This window comes from Mustela putorius, unplaced genomic scaffold (assembly GCF_011764305.1).
Source record: "Mustela putorius furo isolate JIRA1106 unplaced genomic scaffold, ASM1176430v1.1 tig00003869_pilon_pilon_pilon, whole genome shotgun sequence".
Classification (NCBI taxonomy): domain Eukaryota; kingdom Metazoa; phylum Chordata; class Mammalia; order Carnivora; family Mustelidae; genus Mustela; species Mustela putorius.
This window is the reverse complement of record NW_025422021.1, coordinates 4,136,942-4,154,064: the sequence shown is the minus strand read 5'-3', so window position 1 is coordinate 4,154,064 and position 17,123 is coordinate 4,136,942. Positions and strand designations below refer to the sequence as shown.

The 17,123-nt window shown below is 41.7% G+C and overlaps 1 protein-coding gene across 10 annotated transcripts in view; it reads left to right on the top strand.

The window, feature by feature from the left end:
- OSBPL6 (oxysterol binding protein like 6) overlaps positions 1–17,123 on the top strand; it is a 112,780-nt gene that overhangs the window by 37,350 nt on the left and 58,307 nt on the right. For all 10 annotated transcript variants that reach the window (XM_013064798.2, XM_004768988.2, XM_004768987.2 and 7 more), the window contains exons 3-6: positions 6,024–6,116; positions 13,097–13,219; positions 15,699–15,752; positions 16,911–17,024. In XM_013064798.2, the coding sequence (XP_012920252.1) occupies positions 6,024–6,116; positions 13,097–13,219; positions 15,699–15,752; positions 16,911–17,024 (384 nt within the window). The remainder of the gene's footprint in view (positions 1–6,023; positions 6,117–13,096; positions 13,220–15,698; positions 15,753–16,910; positions 17,025–17,123) is intronic.

Genomic DNA, 17,123 nt, shown 5'->3' with positions numbered 1-17,123 from the left:
ACTTTGAGACTCAAGTTTCCCTCCATGGGAGTTGCACCAAATGAACTCTTAGCAAATTAAAGAACTGCAGTGACATGTGTGTCCCAGAGTCCTGACTTTATGCTAAATAGGCGTCGATTCTCTCTGAGCAGGGGGAATAATGGGAAACTGAGTCCCGTCTCTGTGTGTTCTGAGTTCCTTAAAAAACTGACCTGTGACACAGCTATGTCCATCACTGTCACACATGTACCACTCTAATGGGGCAGACAGATGATTGATGGGAGAGACTATGCCTGCGTGGGGGCCAGTGGGATATGGGAAGTCTTTGAACTTTCCTCCCAATTTTGCTGTGAACTTAAAACTGCTCTTAAAGGGGCGCCTGGGTGGCTCAGTGGGTTAGGCCGCTGCCTTCGGCTCAGGTCATGATCTCAGGGTCCTGGGATCAAGTCCCGCATCGGGCTCTCTGCTCAGCGGGGAGCCTGCTTCCTCCTCTCTCTCTCTGCCTGCCTCTCTACCTACTTGTCATCTCTCTCTGTCAAATAAATAAATAAAATCTTTAAAAAAAAAAAACTGCTCTTAAAAAAAAGGTCTTGGGGAAAAAAACGAAAAACAAAAAACAAAAACCACTGACTTAAAAAGTTGTAATTTTAGTATTTGAAAGGAAATTTGATTTTAAAAGAATAATTAACAGGTTTATGTAATCCTTTATTGAACCTGCTTATATGTAAAACACCTTAAAGATATTTCGCATGTGTTTCCATGTCACCATGAAAGAATATGAAAATAGGCAGATTGTGAAGAGAAGTACACCAAAGTATAGCGCCGAGTATGATCTTAAAGGAAACCTTATGGAATGGGTTCCTTTTTGTTACTGTAGACGTCACCACATTAGATTTGACCCAGCCATTAGCTTTCAGTCTGTTCAGCAAGAGCTCTGTGGTTAATCCCCTGGATGTTTCACTTTGAAAAGTTAAGTTCTTTAAAATGTTTTCAAAAATCTATCCTATAAGAGCTGTGATTTAAAAAAAAAAAAAAAAAATTCCAGTATGAAACTAGAAAGCAGTTTTATGACTAATCACATGTCGATGATTGCCAAGAGACTGGTCTCTACAAATTAATCAGAGCTCACCGAAAACCTCCCGAAATTTTTGACTGGCCACAGTGTCCAGGGTCTGTGCTAAGGGTGGGTTGGCAGTAGAGGAAGTGGGTTACCAAGGTGGAGAAGAGCCGGCCTCTACCTTCACAGAGCACCCAATCTAACTAGAGTCCAAAACTGAGAGTATGGTGAAGTTTGAAAACTGTCTTCTTTTTTATTTGCCAATATTGAAACTATAGCATTCAAGTATTTAGATATTTCATTACAAGTAATGAATGGATGACTCAGTCAATTAAGCATCTGACTCCTGATTGTGGCTCAGGTCATGATCTTGAGGTTGTGAGATCAAGCCGCCCTGCATTGGGCTCTAAGCTGGGCGTGGAGCCTGCTTAATATTCTGTCTCTGACCCTGCCCCCCAACCTTAAATAAGAACAAAAACAAACAAAACAATCAAAACAAATAATGAATGGCTATTTGTATGGTTAAATAAGCTCAGGGAAATGCTCTTTTGGCTTTAAACACCCTGAGGGTGAAGGCAATTCTTAAGGTAGTGGATTGATTTTTTTAGGATTGGGTAATAAATAATTGGATAGACAGCGATAGGTTCCAATATACAAATACAAATCTGTGCAAGTTTGCTTAAGAGCTTTTGGCTGCTTCATTGTCATTACAAAGGTTAAACGAAGTAGCTTATTTTTTGAAGCTAGTCACGTTTATAATAATGTATCACCTGGTAGTTTTATCAATTATGCTTTAATTTTTTAGTAAAATAGGTACATACAGTTGTGATAATAAAACATTTATTTACAATTTCTTAGTAAACATTTTTTATGATTATCTGTGACTTGGCAAATCAACATTTGGGGCTTGTATTTTTCACTCAGCTTGAATGTGTGTTATATTGTAATATGTTGGAAATAACCTCCTTTCTTCCATAATATAAGCTGTTTTGTAAAACCAGTTGGGGAAAAAAAAAAAAAAAACCTAACATGTTATTTGTCACAGATAATGCAGTAGGCATTTTGAAGCTTCTTCCTGGTTTGGTCACCAACCCTTTTGATTCCTAGCAACATTAAATATTCCCAGGTTATCTATAGGGACAAAACTCATTTTTATCACACTTGACATATCCTTAATTGATCTTCTATGTGTGTGGCTTGGTTTGGAAATTAGAGGATTTAGTTTCCTTCCTCTGGCTAAATTCCTGAATTAATACTTTATTTCCTGCCTTATAGGTGCTAAGGGTCAAGTTTCTTTCCAAGTTTTGTTTTTCTTACCATGTTCGTTTGTTGAAGGGTGGGGCCAGGGAGGCGATGTATGTGTTCTAGTGCCCATTGACCTGCCAAGATGAGGGTAGAGGGAGCCCTTGAAGAGAAGCTTGAGCCAAATACATTTCACTGGACAATTTAGATTTAGTAAAATCAGTCACCAAGTGGAACAAGAGTGAAGATGCAGGTTTGCAAAAATTGGTTCAGCCTTATTTGGTCTTTGGTTCGTGGGCTACCTTTTGAGAATCATTGCTCCAGAATCATGGAGGTGGAATGATGAGTGGGAAGTTTGACCTTTCCTTTTCTATTTTTCTATGTTTCTATCTGAATATTTTATAATGAGCATATATTAGTTTTGTCGATTTAAAACATAAGAAAGAAAATGAAAGTTGGGAGGAGGACAGTGATCTCCCAGAAGACCGTAATCACGTTTCCGCTTCAACAGCAACAAAATCCTCGTTTTAGTTTCTAATTATAGGATCTCAGAATACATCTAAATTTTAAATGTAGTTGATACGTTTCGCATAGGCTCCTATTCAGAATACCAACACGAGCAAACAAATAATGCAAGTTCCGGGTCCTTTGTTCCCTGTTTGTCTGTTAAAGATCTGGGCACACATCACCAGGTTTTCCCTCCATAAGATGTCTTTGCTTTTTTTTTTTTTTTTTTTAAGGTAAAGTGAAAACAGCGAGTAGAGTCTGACATATTTATTTGATAAAATATCATAGATCTAAATGGCACAATATAATTCAGATTTCACTAACATTTATTTAGTATCATTGTCATGTATTTCACTTAATGTTTACGTTAAACTTGTAAGGTAGCTCATACTATTCTCTCTTTTTCCAGAACACAAGGATATAGATGCAGAGAGAAATTAAGTAATAGCCCCAAACAAGTACTTAGTATGTGTTCAGAACCCAAGTTCAGTTCTAGTTTCATCCGACTGTAGGCCAGTGGTTTTTCTCATTTTGCTCATTTCTCATCCCTTTCTCATTCAGCAGAGCTGATGATTCCCCCATCAATAGCAGTGCTCCTCTCTGGGGTGAGAATGTGGGAGATTATCCCTGGGGGCTCATCAGAATCTATGTGTGGGATGATATGTGTAGTTTGGAAAAGATGCCAGAGATATAATTCTACTTCCCTACCAGCTGCCCCGATCGACATTCTTTGCACTACCCCACACTACACCATGATGGTTTGATTTTAGTCTATTGACTTTAGAATAGGACCTCTTTCAGTTTTGTATTTAATAACTCTGTAAATAGGGATTCCCCCCCCAAAATACACATAAATTTACCAGACAATTCATTTCATGGAATTTTTCTGGGCTAGCATATTTCCTTCTCCCAGAAACAAATCATGCATTATGTGGGGTAAGGAGCTATTTTTTTTCTTACTTTTCCCCCCATTCTTTTAAATCTAAAGTCAATTAATTAGCATTTAGTGTATTATTAGTTTCAGAGGTAGAGGTCAGTGATTCATCAGTCTTATATAACACCCAGTTCCCACTACATCACGTGCCCTCCTTAATGTCCATCACCCAGTTACTCCATCTCTTCACCCCCCTCCCCTCCAGCAACCCTTAGTTTGTTTCCTATGATTAAGGGTCTCTTATGGTTTGTGTCCTCTCTGATTTTGTCTTGTTTTATTTTTTCCTCCCTGCCCTATGCTCCTTTGTTTTGTTTCTTAAATTCCACATGGGAGTGAAATCATATGGTAATTGTCTTTCTCTGATTGACTTAGTTTGCTTAGCATAATGCCCTCTAGTTCCATCCATGTTGTTACAAATAGCAAGATTTCTTTTTTTTTTTTTTTTTTTGACAGAGATCACAAGTAGAGAGAGAGAGAGAGAGGCAGACAGAGAGGACAGAGAGAGAGGGGGAAGCACGCTCCCTGCTAAGCAGAGCCTGATGTGGGAGGGTGCCTGGGTGGCTCAGTGGGTTAAAGCCTCTGCCTTCGGCTTGGGTCATGATTCCAGGGTCCTGAGATCGAGCCCTGCATTGGACTCTCTGCTCTGCGGAAAGCCTGCTTCTCCCTCTCCCACTACCCCTGCTTGTGTTCCCTCTTTCTGTATGTCTCTCTCTGTCAGATAAGTAAAATCTTAAATACATATATATTTGGGTAGAATTTTAAAAATCTATGATCAGACCCTTTATTTTCAAGGTAAGAGAAATAAAAGCATAAAACTTACCAAGAAATTAGAGAAAAAATGGCTCAGGTCAAAGCTTAATTTCCTTCTAATAGTTTTCCAGTCAAGAGAAGAAAAGAGAGGCCTCAATGAGTAACTAACTAACTGTAATACTGACCTTGGCTGTTGAGCCAATGAAATGTTCTCACTAGAGTAAAAATGTCACATTTCATTTTCAGTCTATACCTAAATATTAACTCTATTATTTCTTTGATGTCTTTCAAGTTTATTCCCTCATAGAAAATATTTAATTTTTCCCAAAAATATAAGTAATATCTATTTACTGCACTAAAAAATATATTAAGAAAAGTTAAAAATCTCCTATAATCCTACCACCTTTACATAGCTACTGTTAGCACCAAGGAATATGTTTTGACTACCTGTATAGCACCATCATATTCTGCGTGCTCTTTATAGCATGGTTTTCCTGTTGTCAGGACATCATTTGGGTATTTTTTCCATATCAATAAATATATATCAGTCATATTGTCATTTCAGATCATTTCATGGAACCCCCTTAAAAATCACATGTATTAGGTATTTTTTTACTACAACAAAATAATACTTTAGTAAACTATCTGTCCTTGTATCTTTGTATACCAGTCTGATTTCCTTAGGGTAAAGATTTAGCTGTGGGATTGCTGGGTCAATGAGGCATGTTCTTCTTTGTCCAAAGACTTCGTAATAAAATGACTCCTAGAAAGATTATACCTGATTTAATCTTACTCCGGTTATACCTGATTTAATCAAACTCTGTTTGCCCCAGCTGATCCATTTTTGAATCTGATGGTTAAAAAAATCATTATTAGTTTGGTTTTCTTTTCTTTGACTACTTCTGAGGTTGAGGTTGAATGTCTTTTCAAATGTTCTGCATGAGTTGCCTGTTCATGCACTTTGCCTATTTTTCTGTTGGAATGCTATCTTACTGATCTGTGAGTGCTTTTCATCTTCTGTAAAACACAGGCTACTGTTTATTGTATTTGATGAACTGTTTTCTTCTCTGTGCATTTAAAAAGTATTGTAAGATATTACAATTATAATTATTTCATAAGAATTATAAGCAGATCTAGAGACTTAAATGGTGTTAAAGCTCAGAGGTTTTTTGATACAGTTCTTCCTTTTTGTCTGTTGCCCTTGGAGAGGTAAGCAAATACATTTATGTAAGACTGAGTGGTAGATGTACATTCTCATAAAGTTATACATATGTTGAGACATGCTCTGTGGTTTTTTAAATCTGTTGATCTCTGAACTTTTCTCCAAGCCCGGAACCAGCCCTCCAGCAGGAGCTGAACAACGTAGGCATAAGAGGGAGAAACCAAATCCTGTGCTGACATTTTTCTGTTACTGTTGCTTTTGGTCTCCTCAGGAACTTGCCATTGTTAATGTGGTTCACTGTTCTTACTATGATCCACGTGATCTCTCCTCCAGGTCCTTCTGCATAAAAAATGGATTGTCTAATGCTGGGCTGTATTTCCATGTATTTTCAGAGTATCCACGTCCTGGAGAGGACTGCTTCCTCCAGCACAGAGCCCTCTGTCAGTCGGCAGTTGCTAGAACCAGAGCCGGTCCCCCTTTCCAAGGTCAGTGATGGGATGTGATGCTTTCTAGGATGGCGTGATGCCTGCTCTGGGGCCAGCAGGACTATAAACAGGCCTTCCACCTGACTTCCCTTAGGGTAGCTGGGATTCCTCCCATGGGCCTCTGCTGCCACATCTTTCTATCTCCAGTATGTTGACTTTCTCTGCCCGGTGTGGGGGAGGAACAGATTAAAGTATATTTTGCTGGGAATTGCAGGACTACAAAGATCCGAAATACCCTTTAGTTTAAATGAAGAGAAACCATGGTCATTCTCCTGTTGAAGACATGAGCAGCTATTTCTACATCCAGCTAATAAAAAAAAATCACTGGGTCCAGCAAAAAATCACAGTACTAACAACAGCAGCAAGAGCTACCATGATTGCCTGTGTACTGCATCCCAGGAAAGGTGCCAGGTGCTTAAATACACGATCCCATTGAACAGAACCCTTGCTAACAGCTCCGTGCACTGTAGGTATCTATTACGTTTACAAATATGGAAACCAAGAATGAGGAACTTGCTCAAAGTCTGAAAAAGCTGTTCAGTGGCAGGGCAGGGATTCAGACTTAAGACTATTTCAGTTCTAGCCCCGCTGTAGGTCCAGTAGCACCTGCCTGGAGGGGCTGTTGGACATTCAGAGTCCCAGGCCTTCCTTGCTGTGAGCTCTGAGGAGAACACCGCAGGCTACTGATGAAAACCTCTTTTGTTTAATGGAACCCAGCATTCCCTCCCTTCAGAAGCCTTCTCTTTCTTAGACTGGGAAGACATCTAAATTCATTTGTGTCTCAAACAAATTTTTTACAAAAACTTTTCATAAAGAAAAGTTGAGGAGATGCTATCCTATTCATCCCTACCCCTTGCTCTACTCTCTGCAGTTTTCTTCAGTGGGCTGCCTCTCCTCTGGAGAAACTCAGAGAATAGAATGCTTGGGGATTTGGAATGCAAATATAAAACTAGCACTTTATTTCCCCAAAAGGACTTTGAAATATTTATCACTGGTTCTTCCACTTCGCTTATCCTATGCTAAACAGAATCCTTTAAGGAAAGAACATACTTCATGGTATGGAATATATATGCTTGTGCTCTTTATGTTTGGAAGACATTGCAAGTTATAAAGTTTGTGGTACTGGACGGGAGCAGAACTAAGGAAAGGGGGTTATCAAACTTAAAAAATAATTTAGAGAGAAAGAGAAGATGATCTGATTTCTATTTGAACGGCAAACAGAGAGAATGCCTACCTGGGAACTACAACTAGTCATCTCTTTGAAAACATCAGTTCTCTCTTACAGGCAGCTAGCGGAGAGAGAGAAGTAAATACTGAGGCAGTAGGCAAAGCAGCTCACATTTCTTGAGCATCTCCTTTGTCCCAGGCATTGGATCAGTACAGACACTCTTTTCCAACATCAGCCTCCTCAACGAAGTGACTACCAATGTTCTTCTCATTTTGCTGAGAAGGAAAACTGAGACTTGGGGCATCACTAAGTTAGCTGTCCAGAGTCAGATAGCCGTGAGGTGTGTGCCAGAAACCAGGATGGTGGGAGATACACGGTGACAGGAGACCTCTGAGACGGACACGCAGAAACAGAAAGGAGAGATGCTGGTATTAAAAGCACAGATCAGGGGGTGCCTGGGTGGCTCAGTGGGTTAAAGCCTCTGCCTTTGGCTCAGGTCATGATCCAACTGGGATCGTGCCCCTTATCGGGCTCTCTGCTCAGCAGGGAGCCTGCTTCCTCCTCTCTCTCTGTCTGCCTCTCTGCCTACTTGTGATCTCTGTCTGTCAAATAAAATAAATAATAAAACCTTAAAAAAAAAAAAAAAAGCACAGATCAGGAGGAGCTTTCTGTTTGTTGAGCACAGGGAGGCCCTGGGGGATTGCCACCCCTGCAGAGGGCACGGAAGCTGAGGGCATGGAAGCTCCGCACCCCGTGCCGAGAGTTGCCCTCTGTGTCTCTTCTGTCCGGCTCTTCCCGAGTTTTATCCTCGTGTAATAAACTAGCGGTCTAGTACAAGAACAGTAATAAAGAGCAGATGCCCACGAGGCTTTCTCTGGTCCCTCGTCTCCCACCACGTGCACTGCGAGCATCCTTGGCGTCTGACTGTATACTCTGGCTACGTCCGTTTGCGCACAGTTCCTGATCCTGGCCGTGCTCTTGCTCTCCTGCAGTGCGGCATGTCTGCTCCTTCTGGAGTCTCTCCTGTGCCTTGCTAAAACTCCTACTTTTTTTTTTTTTAACAGATTTTTATTTATTTATTTGACAGAGAGATCACAAGTAGGCGGAGAGGCAGGCAGAGAGAGAGAGAGGAGGAAGCAGGCTCCCTGCGGGGCAGAGAGCCTGATGCGGGACTCGAACTCAGGATCCTGAGATCATGACCTGAGCCAAAGGCAGAGGCTTAACCCACTGAGCCACCCAGGCACCCCAAACTCCTACTCTTCTAAGCCAGGCCCACAGGACTCCTTCTTCAAAGGCTGATCCTCCCCCCACCATGCATCCTCTGCCCCAGCCTATGGCTGTGCTTACGACATCTCTTACTTTAGCTTACCTTCTGTCTTACATCGGGTCGTCTAGAAGGGGGACTTGGCGTAGGCGGTTTGTGATTTATTGAGGGAGAGCCCTCGGGAGCAAGGAGAAGCGAAGAGGCGAGGGCAGTGCGGGAGGGGTTTGCGCTGGAGATCCCCCTGGACCCTGTTCCCAGGGTAAGCCCTGGAGCATGGATTGGACCACAGATTTGCTCTCATCCTGAGGCAGGGACTTTTTGTTCCCTCGGCTGTTTGTACTCTTGTGTCCTTCAGTAGGTGAGAGTCTTGAGGGAGGGAGAGGCTGAGCTGTAAATGCCGCAGCTGTGGAGGAGGGAGATTCTCGCCCAGGCAACTGGGGCAGGATCCGCTGGCCTGATGGGGGCATCTGGGTCGGGCTCCAAAAGCATCCGCTTCCCGTTATCCTCTGTGGATCCTGCTCTAGGACTGCTGCTCTTGTTGTGGTGGGTTTTGTCTTCATAGGTACCCTATCTCCAGGGGCCTCATGAAATCAGAGGATCCCATCCCTTCCAGGGACCATAGCACCTCACCCTCTCTCAGTCCATTTGCAAGAACACAGGCTTCCTGGGCCCCGGTGGGTGGTGGAACAACACTGAAGTACGCAGTGTCCTGACTCAGGATCTGTTGACCTCCTTTGTTTGGTGTTTCCACCTTCGGCAGCACGTTCCCAGACCACCTGCCCCCCGCTGTCCTGCATCTAGAGAGACTCTGGAGAAAGGAAATGTCTCTGTTGAGCAGACTAGGGGATGTTATCAGATAACTTTCTCTTTTTAGTTATTATTAGATAAAAAGCATATTTCTGGAACAGCAAAAATGTTTGTGTATCTGACTCAAGTCCTGATATGATCACATTAGGGCTTTTGACTCTGTTTCTATTATAAGTAAACCAACGAAAATTGGAGACTTTAAAACAGAAAATTAGGATCAGTTGAAATAACAAAAAAATTCTTCATTTTTCAGAAAGTGATATTAACTTTCTTGAGGTCAACCTAGTCTACTAGGCATAGAGGTGGGTGGTAGTAACTCCTGAGTTGGGCGGTTTCCATATCTTACACACCTTATTTACAGCATTCTCATCAGCATTATAATTGAAATAGGGAGAATGTTGTTTGCTCTGGATTCACCTCCTTGCCTCTTTGTCAGTTTGACAGCTTATTTAACGGTAAGAACTGTATTAGGATTCTTTTCAATTTCCTTTGGCTTTGGTAACATTGGATTAGAGCAAATGGAGTTATTTGTTTGGAGCTACTGCATTTATCTTTAAAAATACATTTTAATTTCTTGCCTTTTCTATCTCATCCCTTTTTTTCCCTCCTCTGTAGTTAAATTAAAAAAAAACTTATGTGATAGAAATCAGTAGCCATAGCACCATAGCAATAAGTTGGTATTATAGTCTGTGTTTAATTAGAAAAAAATCCAAAAAGCACTATATTTATTAAATATTTCCATTTTACAAGTTTTCCAGTGTATTCTTCAACACACACACACACACACACATACCATATATAAATATATATACATATATAAGTATAAAAGATGTATATACACATTCTGTATATACACACACATATCACATATATACCCACATCATACACACACACAGAATAAGTCAAAGATGAATACTAGCCTTCAAATAACATCTAGCTTAAAATGAAAATGTTGTTCTAGAGATGCTATCCATGGATAGGGCTACTAAAAATAGAAATGTCATTAAATACAGCTGCTATCTAAGAACAGAAAACTCTAATGAATATATTTACACATATAGAGTTTTCTTTAATTACTTGATTATATCAAACTTTTAAAAAGAAATCAGTAGAAAGCTTTCATTTTTATGAAAATTTTAATTTACTTTTCTGGTGGTAGTAGAACCTAGTATTTTCTTTAATTATTCTAACATTCATAAACAATGCTGATTTGTTGAGTTCCAGTTCAGTATTTTAAAATGGGAATACCAGAGCACCCTACTTTGTGCTCTGGACCAGAATGCCACCTGTACTAGTATTGTCCAAAAAAACATGGTATATAGCCTGAAATTGTCTCATCAGAAATATTATTTAAAAACTTACTATATCTAGCAGTGCCCGAGTAGCTCAGTTGATTAAACATCCAACTCGCGAATTTGGCTCAGGTCATGATCTCAGGGACACGAGATCAAGCCCTGCGTGGAGCTCCACACTGGGCATGGAGCCTGCTTGGGATTCTCTCTCTCCATCTCCCTTTACCCCTTCCTCCCTGCTCATGCACTGTCTTTCTCTTAAAAAAAAATCAATCAATAAATTGCTGTATCTAATTAACAGTTTTGACCAGCTCAATCACAGTTTCTGACAGTGTCATCTTCAAGTAGAAAATTATTTCTTGGGCTGTGTGTAAGGAGACACTTACAAATACTTTACAGGTTCTTAAGGCTGATAAGTGGATACCAGTAAGTGTGTTTTTGTAAAGTAAATAGTTCATTCACGGGGGACCCCTCACGGATGACCAAGTAGACTAACAAATGGCACTGGTCTCAGATTGGTTTTCTTTGTCCAGTGGAGGGAGCATTTAGAGTTGGATTTGGAAGAACAGGGGGACGATGTTGAGTGAGAGGGCTTTTTATAAGCCAGGAGTGTCTTCTAGGCTTAGTGATGCTAGAATGAAGCAATGTTCGGCTGCATGTCCTAGAAACATAACTTACTGTGAAAAAGCACACCCCCGTTTATACCTACTTGACCTTAAACGGAGATGTGACTTGGCCCTAGGGTAAGGGGTTTTCTGGGAGGGAAACCCCCCCCAGAAGGGAGGGAAAAAGGAAAAGGGGAATGGTAGGTAACTCTCTCAGCCCCTCCCTTCCCAGCCCCAGGGCCAGCGTCAGTAACTGGTCATGGCACCTGTGCCTCTGGGCCTTGTCAGAGCCTCATGGTTCTTCAGCAGGTTCTGGGCAGTCGCCACCTAGACCTTTGCACCAGCAGGCCCATCGGCCCTGAGGTGGAATGCATCAGCCATTCCTGTTGAAGCCTCTGGTCTGTGGTTGAAGGATGATTCCTAATAGACTGTATCTCTTTGGAAGGCAGTTTCCCAAGTCAGTTTGAGATGGGGCGTTCCTCAGAGAGCCCTGCCCTCCTGATGGCGCTGCACCCAGCTTTCCAAAGCTGAGCCCGCCGAGCAGTTATCCTGAGAGACTGGGCTTCCCTGTGCAGTGGGAGTGGTTGGAGTCGTTGTGTGTGGGGTGTGACCTTGTTGCTCCTGCCTCTTCTGCCCCATTGCATCACATGCCCGAGATCTAGAATATCAGTGATGGTCGGGTCTGCAGTTACTTTGGAGCTGCAAAGGCCCTTAGGAATCACCTGGTCCAGTGATCTGAAAACCTGGAATGCTGCTAGGGGCCACGTATCTAACATGGAGACAGGCCCAAAGGGCACTGTGACAAGCTGACAACTTCCCTCATGGCAGGGCCAGTGCTGCCAGATCTCATAGACTTGAATAAGACACTCAAAATTCAGATTTTAAAAAAAATATATTTTATTTATTTACTTATTTGACAGAGAGAGAGCACAAATAGGCAGAGTGGCAGGCAGAGGGAGAAGGAGAAGCAGGCTCCCCACTGAGCAGGGATCCCGATGCAGGGCTTGATCCCCGGACCCCGGGATCATGACCTGAACCAAAAGCAGTTGCTTAACCTACTGAGCCACCCAGGTGCCCCAAAATTCAGATGTTTTTTACATCTGAAATCTTCTGACTTTTAAATGTTGACAACTCATTAAAAAATGTAGACATCATAGACAAACAGAATGCATCTTTAAAAGAAGAAACCATGATTTGGTCTGTTTTTAACAAAGGAGGATGATCATGTAGCCTCTAGGATCCCAGATTTCTGGCCTGAGACCTGGTGCTCTTTCCGTGGGCTCCTAAGCATGCGTGTTTCTCAGGATGCGTGTCTTCAAAAGCATGGACTTCTGGGGGTTGTGGTTAGCAGGGCACGTCCTGTGAGCTCTGAAATGCATGCAGCCCACGGCACCACCTCTAGTCGAGTAGGTAATGGGCCACTCAGAACACTGTGGCCTTTCCATTTTGCACAGAAGGCCGGGACTCTGCACTAATTGAACACTTGTCATCAAAACAGCCTTCCCTTCAACTGTTCAAGTGGCTTGGTGCCCAGAGATGAACTCTCTGGAAAAATGTATTTTAAACCTTCCAAGTGCATGACATCAAAACTCCATTCTGCCCCTAAGTCCAGCGGCCAGCCCTCTCAGATGAGCCTGTGAGCATCCAGGTCTACCTGGAAACTCATTTTAACTTCACTTACCAGCACAACGCTGTGTCGAATGTTAGACTTTGCACCAGGATAGGGATCATACTCCTGGTGCGTCCGGTGTTCCTTCAAAAGCAGCTTCTACTTAAGAGTCCGCTTTGACCGTGTCATCAAACACTGAAAAACATGTGATTTAGTTTTTCTTCTTTTCTCTCAGGAAGCTGACAGCTGGGAAATTATAGAAGGGCTGAAAATAGGCCAAACCAATGTCCAGAGACCAGACAAGCATGAAGGCTTTATGCTGAAGAAAAGAAAATGGCCTTTAAAAGGCTGGCACAAGGTACCATTTTCATCGTATTCACCTTCAGATCGTCTTTGTCCTAGAGAGGATCTTATTTGGTGTCATTAGGTGGAAATCAGAGAGTATGTTTGTATGCATAAAGTAACTGTTACAGCCTTTCTATTTTTTTTTTTTTTAACTGTATAGGCTTCCTCCTATTCTACCTATTTAAGACTGAGATCTGTAATATTGGTATGCAGAGAAAACATGTTTTACATGATAGTTAATGTCCAGCTTGTACATATACTCTGCTGCTTTTCATTTAGAAATAATATGAATATTAAACAATAATAATATGACTATGTGCTTATTAAAGATATGTTTTTAAATGATGTTTTTAAATGTATACATATGTTCCATTGGATGGATTTTTGTTAGATATTCCACCATGATTGAACCAATTTCTTATTGCTAGACATGGAGGATATGTCTGACTTTTTTACTGTTATGGTGTTGTGATGACCATCCTCCCACACAAATGTCTGTGTAAGTCCTTAGGATGAAGTCTTGGAATGATTGTTACCAGTGCAAACTGGAGATGCTCAGTCACTGATCTTGGAAATCTGTTGACCCCCCTCGGAAGGATGTGGCTTGTTCTTCTCCCCCTGCCCCACATCCTTTCTCCGTCTTCCAGTTTTAATTATGGAGCAAGTATTTGGTACTGCGCTGTTGCAATTACCTGAGTAAGGAGAATACTGTAGTGCTAAGAAGGAGAAAATTGTCCTCCATTTTCAGTATCAGCCCTTCGATAGACCACCAGTACTGTCTCTGAAATCACTGGGTCCTTAGGAAATAGCTTTTTTGCCATTTAAGGGAAAGATTTAAAGTTAATAGATGGAAAATGTTGCCCCCGTCCCCTGACTCTGAGGGTGAAGTAAAAATAGGTCCAAGAGGTTTCTGACTAGTGTTTCTTGTCACTTGTCAGAAGCCTCCTCAGTCTCCCGTGAAGCCATAATATTATCCCAATACCTGGAATTTCTCTCTACCCTTATTCTTCCTTGGATTTTGGCCCCCTGGCCATACTCCTTCCTAGAATCACCTTGTGTTTTTCATGCTGGCCTCATTACTTTGCGGCTCCTCGAATCAGTGGCCCTGCTAATCTCTTCCCCTGTGATCACACAATAGATGATCCTCGCTCACGTTCTTTGATAGGTAGAAATGGAAAAGGAGAAAAAAGAAGTCAAAGAAACCCATGCTCTCTGAATCGCTCATTGATCGCATTCTCAGGTCCACATCTCAGCCAGACTGGCTGTGGTTTAACAGCCACTCTTTCCGGGCCATGCCTTTGAGCACTTTTCTATGTAAATAGTAAGAGGTTCTCACTTGCATTGCCTGTTCTCCTGGGCTCTAATGCCACAGATATTTATTCAAGTAATAGCCTATTTGATAGCCCGAGCCATGGGTGATTGAGTAATGAAGTGTTTTTCAGCTGTGGAAATAATTTCTTCCAAGGCTCACTTATTGCCCTAGAACCTGCGTCGAAGAGGTTTTTCTGACCTTCTCTGAGTTCCGTGCAGAGTAGTACCTGAGCCTGACCGCTTGCCACCGCGGCAGCTAAGTGTTCCCGAATCGCATAAAACCTTCCCAGCAGAGTAATTTTCCAACAATAGAAAGACTCCTTGCATCTGTGGAGACTATAGGAGAGCACTGGACCCCATTGTTCGATTGGGTCCTGAGAGCTGTTCTTTCCCTTGTGAATTGCCCCGGGAAAGGAATTCAGCAGAGGGTTCCTGCGCGTTTGTGAAGCAATGATGGCTAGATTCATTTGGACTGGACCAGGAGCATCTTGGAGGAGACAAAAACTGCCAAAAATCTTTTTCTCTTTTATTTTTTTTGCTCTTAAAGTAACTCAGAAACAATATTTAATATCTTATACTAAAAGTGAAATGTAAGCATTTTGCTAAGTGGAGATGCAAGTATATTGCTAAAGCTCCTTCTAGTTCACCGACTCCCGTACCAGACTTGAGCATTTTCAGGAATTTTCCGTGATATCCAGGGAAATGTAGGAGTTTACATCCAGGGTGAAAAAAAGTCCCTCTGGTGAAGCTCCTCACAGAATCACTGTGACCTCAACTGAGTTCTTCTCATTTCTTACTTTCAAAAACACCCCAGTTTGATTCATTCAGAAAGTCATGGCTGAGGATCTGAGATTCTAGCCCCCCAACCCCCCTCCCTCTGAGGAAAACCATGATGAAAGATTGCATTTCCACTGGATTGTGTGTTTAAAACAACAACAACCACCACCACCACAACAATAAAGCAAAAAACCCAAAACCCTAGTAGGCTGATGAGACGAAATTCAAGCTCAGATTTCCTGACCAGTTAATGTGACCGATGATGACCAGGTGCACTGAATTCAAATACATGAAAATCATCAAACATACCGATTGCTAAATGCCAAACCACATTAGCCGCACACTTGTGACTGTTCTATATGATTCAGAATGCACCCGGTAACGGGCTTGTTTGGTTCTTGCAGCGTTTTTTTGTCCTGGATAATGGAATGTTAAAGTATTCAAAGGCACCACTCGATGTAAGTAGCACGCAGGACATGTTTCAAAGATGGTTTTAAAGTGAGTAAACACCACCGTTGTGCAAGCCTTGTGACGTAGTTCCCAGCTTTGTGCATTTGTGTGCCTGTCAGACTTAACAAGCTCCCAGACTTCCATGTTCCAGGCAAGGTGTGTTTTATGCTTGTGCTCACGCTAGCATAAAAATCTCTAACTGGAGCATGAAGATTTAATTTAACAATTGTCATGGATGTCGTTAAGAACAGAAGGTTAAACCTACATGTGATACACTAACAAAATGACCCCTTCTGTCTTGGAGAGAAAACCCAAATAGATTTTTTTTCCTGCATCTCTCAATAAGCTATGCTTTCTGTGCTTTATTTTGAGATTTAAAGCAACCTTTGTTCTTATCTATATCCTTTTGAAACCGATCACACATCCTTTTATCTTGGAAATCCTAACTCACTAACATCATTGTAAATTATCTTCTTGAAGTAGTTGTTTGCATGTAAAACTGGAAGATACCGTCCGTCTTGTCAGTGTGGCAGAGGGAAATAAGTCAGGGTTCTGTTTTGTCCCCATCTCCTCCATCGAATCAGCCGCGTGTCCTTGATCGGACAAGGGCAACCAGAGGAAGCACCGACTGCTCTGAGCTCTTAGTCCCAGCTGCCCAGTTCGGCCTCAGCAGCTGGCTTCTGGTTGATTACTTGGGGGATATTCTGGGTTGTAGGTCAAAGATTGACCATAGTTATTTTAGGAACCACTAAACATAGCTTTTTGGGGGATATAAACTATGCAATCTAGAATTATGAAAATTAGCATTGTAAATTATGCCAGAAACCCATAGTCTTGGGGCACCTGGCTGGTTCAGTTGATAGAACATGTGACTCTTGATCTTGGGGTCATGAGTTCAAGCCCCACATTGGGTGTAGAGATTACTAAAAACAAATAAAATTGAAAAAAGGAAAAGAAATAAATACTCTTGTTTGTTAAAATTGGTGGGAAGTCACAGCAGCTCCAGCTGTTCTCAGATTAAGGACCTAAACCATTTTCTCTTTGTAAAGGAGGTGTGGTATTCCATCTCCCATAGATAAGTTAAAGATTCCATTACCCTCGCTTCAGTAAAGAAACACAGAAAGTCATATATCCTTCTAGCCTATTTACTAGTCTTCTGACTTCAGATTCAAAAGGGGAAGGTCCATGGAAGCATCGATGTCGGACTCTCGGTCATGTCAATTAAAAAGAAAGCTCGGAGAATAGACCTTGACACAGAAGAGCACATCTATCATTTGAAGGTAAAGTCACTTTTCAATAGTTTGAGAACAGAGAAGAGTTTCTCTGCCATTATCAGGGGAATTCACTTGCCTGTGCCAGTGGTAAATTGGAGATTGGTT